This window comes from Tachysurus vachellii, chromosome 2 (assembly GCF_030014155.1).
Source record: "Tachysurus vachellii isolate PV-2020 chromosome 2, HZAU_Pvac_v1, whole genome shotgun sequence".
Classification (NCBI taxonomy): domain Eukaryota; kingdom Metazoa; phylum Chordata; class Actinopteri; order Siluriformes; family Bagridae; genus Tachysurus; species Tachysurus vachellii.
The window spans coordinates 25,901,303-25,908,492 of NC_083461.1; the positions used below are offsets into that span (position 1 = coordinate 25,901,303).

Below are 7,190 nucleotides of genomic sequence, written 5' to 3' on the forward strand. Positions count from 1 at the left end.
GTTGGTGATGTAGTTGTCAATGTCACTAATTATTCTGCATAAATATTATGTTAGAAAATCCCAGAAAAAAAACAAAACAAAAAAAAATAAAGAAAAATCAGAGAATCTACAGGATTCCTACAGCAAGGGTCTGCAAACTGTGTGTTAAATACAACTGAAAAGTGTAACAAAAGAGAAAAGTCTCCAACTTTACCTGGACAACTGTGAAAGACACTAAATATATTTACAAGTGCTTTCGGTTGGACTCCTCTGATTGGCTAATGCCGAACCCTCTGTCCCATACTTTATCTAAGACCAGCGTTGTCTCCTGACCTTTACAGACTGGTCTGAAATCAGACTTATATAGCAGTAACATGCACATTATATACAGAATTAACTGCAGCAGAAAAGCTCCATGGTGTTGACTCTGTTAGTGACGCTGGTCTTTTCACTGCCACTGACTTTTACGTAAGGCATATTGTTAGACGTATCTAAAAATGTCATGGCAACTCGGTCCAAAAACAGCAGTTTTCTCTCTCACTGATTCAGCTCTAAATATAGTGTACTGAGTCTGCCATACTTCTCTGCTCTGAATTAACCCTTATGTTATTTTTATACTTTACAGTGTTTAATCACTCTGTGGTATTTTTAATAATAAGGGGAAAAGATTATTTTTAATATATTATTAAATGATTATTATAAAAGATTATTATGTAATATATATCTTATTTGTCTTTGAAGCTAAGTGCTGAATGAGAGACAGATTTTTCATGACTCAGGCAAATTGATCTAAGATTTGATCTTTAACTTGATCTTTAATTTCTTACCAGATTTCAGCACCCAGTTTGATCAGGACCACACAAATTTAACATCTGACTCACATTGTTGCAACTAAACACAGTGTAGATCAGATCACAGGTGTCTTATCTGCAAAGACCAAAGTTTTATTCCAAACAAGCAGATCCAGCAGGACCACATCTGACTTCACCTGTTTAGTTGATCTTGTGATGTGGCTTCTGTGCAGTCGGAATGAAAACTTGCATCTACAGCAGCCCTTTGTGTATAAAATTAAACACCCCTGGGTTAGTTGGAGAAAAGAAATGATGATGATGATGATGATGATGATTATTATTATTGTTATTATTATTATTATTATTATTATTATTATTATTATTATTATTATTATTATTATTATTATACAAATGTACATGTCCAGATGTTTATTTTCTGAACACTGAAGATTATTATGAAAAATGAATGAGTAATATGTTTAACGGAAAATTTTAATGTATAATACTAACAAGAGAATTTCTATTAAATGAACCCATGGCAGGTGAATTAAATTATTCTTGGGCGCCCTCTGATGGAGACTGAAAGAAACCAACGGAAAGGATGAGGAAGTGTGAATCGGAAAAAGCTGCCAGATGGACTGGTGTTTATGAAGGAGAAAGAAAACGTTACACTAGAAAACACATATCTTTAGCTTCTTCTGAAATCACACAAGCTATTGCTAGTTGTTTCACGGCATGAAACAGAACCTCAATATGTTGATTATTCAAATTATAAAATTAAGGACCTATTTCAAAACTTCTGTTCATGTATAAAATACTAGAAAAGGTTGTGTCTGTTCAACTGTGCTCCTTCTTACAGGAGAACAATATCTGAAGAGTTTCAGTCAGGTTTCAGGCCTAAATTAAATGGTGAATCCTCCAGTTTATTGCCAGATAATTATAGGGTCCCTCAAGGATCAGTCCTAGGACCTTTTCTCGATTTTCTTCCCTTAGGGAATATCATTAGGAGGCATACCAGTTATATATCTTATCAGATACACAGTTATATATCTCATCAAAACCATATGAAACAGCTAAATTGTCTAAATTAACTGAGTGTGTTAAAGAGATAAAAGATTGGATGAGCTGGAATTTTCTGTTATTAAACTCTGATAAGACAGAAATATGACGTATCGGACCAAAAACCTGTACACAGAAACTCTCACAATTCAACTTCCATTTAGAGGGTCGTACTGTTACTAGTAGCACGACAGTGAAAGACCTGTGTGTTTATTAGACAGCAACTTGTCTTTAAAATCATATCACCATATTACAAACACAGCCTTCTTCCACCTTAGAAATATTTCAAAGCTGAGAAGCTAGTTCATGCATTCATGACCTTTAGACTGGACTATTGTAATGCATTACTAGGTGGTTGTCACAGAAGGTCAGAACAAACAGCTTCTCATTAAAAATTTCCATCACAAGACATGAAATGAAGCAATAGGAGGATTTTAAATAATTTAATAATCAGGGCAATCAGTGTGACGCAGGAGCAGGTTAATTAAATTGTTACTAAGAACAATGAGAAAAGACTTGCATGTGCAGCTGAGATTGTAAAATGTTTGGATTATAAATCCAGATCTTAAAATAAAATTAATTTAAAAATAAATGTAAACCTTTTGTTTTGTTTTTACTTTGTTAAGTTGTCTCAGTGTTTATATTTAGTCCATTTTATTACTGTGGTCTTCAGGTGGTTAGTAATCCTGAAAACTTTAGAAAGGTAACAGTGCTCTTGGGTCAAGATCAGGAAGATGAAGATGGAGGGATGGTGTTGGGATGATGAAGGGATGAGGAAGGGATGAGGATGGTCAATGGAGGCAGCGGTAAACTTTAAAGCAGTGGTTTCCTGAATCGGCTACAAGGATGTGACTGTCAGAGGTGATGGCGAGACCCTGAGGGCCAAACAGGGGATCTCCTGAAGTGTTAATGAAGGACAGGAACAAACCCCTGCTGTCAAACATCTACACACACACACACACACACAGACACACACACACACATACATACACAAAAACAAACACACACACACACATACATACACACAAACATACTCACACATACACAAACACATAAACACATACATACACAGTTTGAATGTGTCACAGCATTAGTAAATTTGAAGCTGTGTGTAGAAAGCTGTTACCTGTATCCGGCTGTTTCCCCAGTCTGCTACGATGATGTTTCCATTTAAATCAACAGCGACTCCAGTGGGGGCGTTAAACTGACCAATTCCCTCACCACTACAGCCAAACTTCAACAGGAACTCTCCCTCTTCATTAAACACCTAAAACCAGACACATTCATGAATTCTAAACTTTCATACAGAACCAACAGAACTCATCTTTTTTTTACTCTCGTTCTTGTGAGCACACACCTTTACTGAGTGATTGTGGAAATCAGTGACAATAATCTCATTATTCTGATTAACTGCTGCAAAGTGAGGACCTGGAGGCAAAAGACCCAACAGAGATAAAAAAGATTAAAAATTAAAAAAAGGGAAATGATCATTTAAGAGTTTTAATTTTGGATGAATTGACTGTAAACTATGTGCAATACTCGCAGTGAATTATGGGAAAACTGTTAGAAGGTGGATTAAATAACGTGATGGGTTAGGGTTAGGGTTAGGGTTTTTGTACATTAAAAAGAAAATATGAGAAAGAAATAAAAAACCTGCTAATTGTTTGTCTCCATTTCCACGAGTGCCGAACTTGCGGATGAGTTTGCCGTTAGGCTGGAAGACGAAGATGCTGCAGGATTTATTATCCACTACAATGATGTTCCCACTTCTGTCCACAGACACACCTTTAGGACCCATCAGCTTTCCCGAGCCGATTTTACTCTGAGACATGGACACATACAACTCATCACTCACCTTCAGGAGCATGTTTACGCCATTAGAGGGAAAATGGTGCAGGATCATTGAATATTCAAAAGACTTATTCATTCCAAACGGGGATAAAATTTACACTCTTCAATTTACTAACCAGTGTAATGATTTCTGCACCTTTGGTGTACAGTTTTAATATCTGTGAAACTTCTTTTCATAATATCTGTGAAAATATCTTTTTTCCTTTACCTTAAATTTACCATCACTGGAGAAAATGCTGACCCATTTGGTGTCATAGTCAGCAATGATGATGTCACCGTTGGGGTGGATGGTGATGCCGGTTGGCCGTTGAAGTTGCCCTGGAGAGCGTCCTCGTACGCCGAAACGACTCTTAAAATGGCCATCATTAGAAAATATCTAGGAGGACACGCAAAAATCTCTTTAGTGCATTCGTTGAAGATTAAAGCTATATTATTAACTGCAGTCATGTCAGATTTTACCTGAACACACTGATTGTTGCTGTCTGCTATTAAAACATTTCCAGTGTCGGAAGCGGCCACACCCTGCAGATTGGCAAATTCTCCCTTATTTCTCCCTTTAGTCCCTACAGTAAAGAAATAACACACAGCCATTACACAGAATTGACATGATAAATATAACACCTCCAACTACATTACATCATATCCAAAACACCCATCTTTCCATATCACTTATTTGTACCGATTCTGAAGATGAGGTCATCCTCAACGATGTTCCACTTGCTCCTGGCTGAGCTGTACATGCTGCTTGGCCGCTTGCTGGCTTGCTGTTTGATGTGAGAGTTCCCTGGTGACTTCAACCACCTCTTGGCCCTGTTGGTGTTTTCAGATTCCTGTGTGTCTTTGGTGGCCCGGATGCTGAATGGACTCCCGCGAATATGCTGCCCATACAGGCGAAGTGCAAGCATGTACTGTCCCTCGTATGATAGAGTGTACAGTATGTCATATGTGCCATCTTTGTGGTCAACAACTTCACCTTCTCCCACCAGTGTACCATCTGCACCATTCAGCTCAGCTGATAGAGGAGCGCCCCCTGTCTGGCACAGCCTGCCATCTCTTTCTTTAGAGGTGACAGTGATAAATGTAGGCTGGTCTACCACACAGCGCCGCAGTCCCTCACCACTCGCGACCGTCTCTCCTGCCACTGCACTGCCAGTGATAATGGAACCTAGACGGTGGATAGAGCTGCATAGACCATCAGTCTCTACTGTGAAGCTCAGTTGTCCATTCTCTTTAGGCCGCAGAGGAAGTTCACGAGTCACCAGTTCACTTAGATGCTCACTCATCTGCTTCTCCACCAGCAGCATCTCAGCCTCAGAGCCACTGCTTAATGCTCGTTCTGTCAAACTGCAGCCCCTGAGCATGTTCTCCTGCTCCTGCAGCAACAATGCCATCTGCGTCTGAAGCACCTGTGCATAATAAACATGTCTTTCAATTGAGTTTTCAGGAGCATCACTGGATAAAACTGCCAGTGAAATTTAGCTTGCCTTAGACTATGGTTATAGAACTGCTTTGGTTCTGATGAATCTGAGGTCAGTGTTTGAGGTCCCTGACTAAGAAAGTTGGATAAGACAGAAGAATTCTTTCCTGGGTTCAATAACTGAAAATGTCTTAAATAATAAAAACATTTAAAGTACAATAAGTTCAAATACAAGTAAATAAAAGTACAATACAGCATCACAGGATTTAAGCTATTTTCACCTGGATTCTTTTACTGGGTGAAGGACTGGAATTATCCAGCAGACACACTTCTCTGTATTCACCCAGAGGTTTAAAAACACTTATTAACCTTAAGAAACTAAGTAGGAACAAATGTATATAACACTAACAGACACTAACATGCACTTATTTATCCTGTGTGTTGTGTTCTTTACTGTTTACCAGAGCAGTAATATATACATACAGTATACTAACACACACACACACACACACACACACACACACATAAACCTACACACATTCTAACATACAAACTCATTCCACTCACTGTGTCCCAGTGCATGACCAGTTATACCAGTTTCACAGTTTATTCATTATCATGTCTTTACACACAGATGCACAGTTTTGGTAGATTGGGTCATTTCCTGGTGGAATGATCCAAGATGACATCTGTCTGTGTAAATCTTTAAAAGGTTATCACTGGATGACTAACATGACTAACATCAAATAAAATATGTCGCAGTGATCTGTAAAGTTCTACTTGCTTAGAACATAATGCTCCATCTTGAGCCTTAAGGGTTCCTGTGAAGTTTCTACTGTATGTAAAGCATTACAACAGAGTGCATCTCGATCAGAGGGAATCAAAATAGAATCACTATAGAAAGGTAAAAACCTCCAACTATCTAGAAAAAACCTGGAATGGCTTTTTTTAAAGAGTGTGTGATCTGCTGCACTGACCTTGTGCTTGAGGGTGTATTTCACCTCCACCTCCATCAGCAGGACACTCTTACGCACATCCAACATCTTCTGGAGCTCAGTGAAGGTACTGTGGATTTTCTCCTCAACTGAGCTCTTCTGACTTGTCAGCTGCTGCAAGATCTCAGACAACGTCTGCAGTGCTGAGTCGATCTGTGGAAGTCTGAGACAGACACATGAGAAAATGATTCACCTTTCTTTCTCTTTCGTTCTCTCAGTAGATATCACATTTCCAGCAATGTTTCATGTCCACCATAATCACCATGAATACATTCACCCAGATCATATGACATAAAGAGAAGTAACTTTATAAATTACATTGCAGTGTACCAGGAGTCAGAAGGAATGAGCCCCTGACCTGCTCCTGATGGAGTTTAGCTGCTGCAGCAGTGAAGCTCTGTGCTGTGGGAGGACTTCTGCAAGGGGGACAGTCACGTGTTGGGTGTGATCTTCACTGCTGCACTTCTCACACACAGCTATCTCACACACGGGACAGTAGAACTCCACCTTATTAACACACAGTTACTTTAATTTAAAACTGTTTAATTGTTTCCTTTTTCACTGAGCATTCAACTAACAGATATTTGAACAGTGTGAACTCATAACTTGCTGTCAGGGACATGTAGAGGACATGAAGGAGACATGAAGTGGACGTATACAGGATGTGTTGTTGACATATAGGGGACATGGTGTGGATGTGTTGGGGATGTTGTGGAGATGTGGAGTCTGCATGTCCCAGTTTAAAGAATATATGTTTAATATCCTGGATTAATATTAATCATACGTTTTCTTGGTGTTTGGAACAGGACAGCTGTTGCTCTGTGCTCAAAGTGTTGATGTCCAGCAGAAAGTTCTCATCTCCAAGTTCTGTGTCTTGACTCTTCAGCACCTCCATCAGGTTGGTGATGAAGAAGTTGTTTTGTAATGCTGCCACGCCCTTCTCTGGAAGGACAGAGGTCTGACGACAGATAGGACACGAAAGAGTCAGGCTGTGGACAGGGACGAAGCTCTGAAGACACCTGAGGACAGAGAATTCTTATTTGATTCTTTTTTCTAATAAAGGACTTTAGAAATCCACAGTGCCTTGTTCAGAATTAT

The 7,190-nt window shown here is 39.1% G+C and overlaps 1 protein-coding gene across 4 annotated transcripts in view; it reads right to left on the bottom strand.

Annotated features, from left to right (window-relative positions):
- Positions 1 to 2,256: 2,256 nt before the first annotated feature.
- Positions 2,257 to 7,190, bottom strand: part of trim2a (tripartite motif containing 2a) — a 6,562-nt gene continuing 1,628 nt past the window's right edge. For 3 of the 4 annotated variants that reach the window (XM_060864024.1, XM_060864026.1, XM_060864025.1), the window contains exons 3-12: positions 6,877 to 7,111; positions 6,451 to 6,599; positions 6,075 to 6,255; positions 4,360 to 5,086; positions 4,140 to 4,243; positions 3,889 to 4,056; positions 3,483 to 3,651; positions 3,187 to 3,257; positions 2,956 to 3,096; positions 2,257 to 2,773 (exon numbers count right to left, since the gene is read on the bottom strand). In XM_060864024.1, coding sequence (XP_060720007.1) covers positions 2,621 to 2,773; positions 2,956 to 3,096; positions 3,187 to 3,257; positions 3,483 to 3,651; positions 3,889 to 4,056; positions 4,140 to 4,243; positions 4,360 to 5,086; positions 6,075 to 6,255; positions 6,451 to 6,599; positions 6,877 to 7,111 — 2,098 coding nt within the window. In that variant the 3' untranslated portion in view covers positions 2,257 to 2,620. Of the gene's footprint in view, positions 2,774 to 2,955; positions 3,097 to 3,186; positions 3,258 to 3,482; positions 3,652 to 3,888; positions 4,057 to 4,139; positions 4,244 to 4,359; positions 5,087 to 6,074; positions 6,256 to 6,450; positions 6,600 to 6,876; positions 7,112 to 7,190 lie in introns of those variants that run through there. The other variant, XM_060864027.1, reaches the window with a different exon arrangement.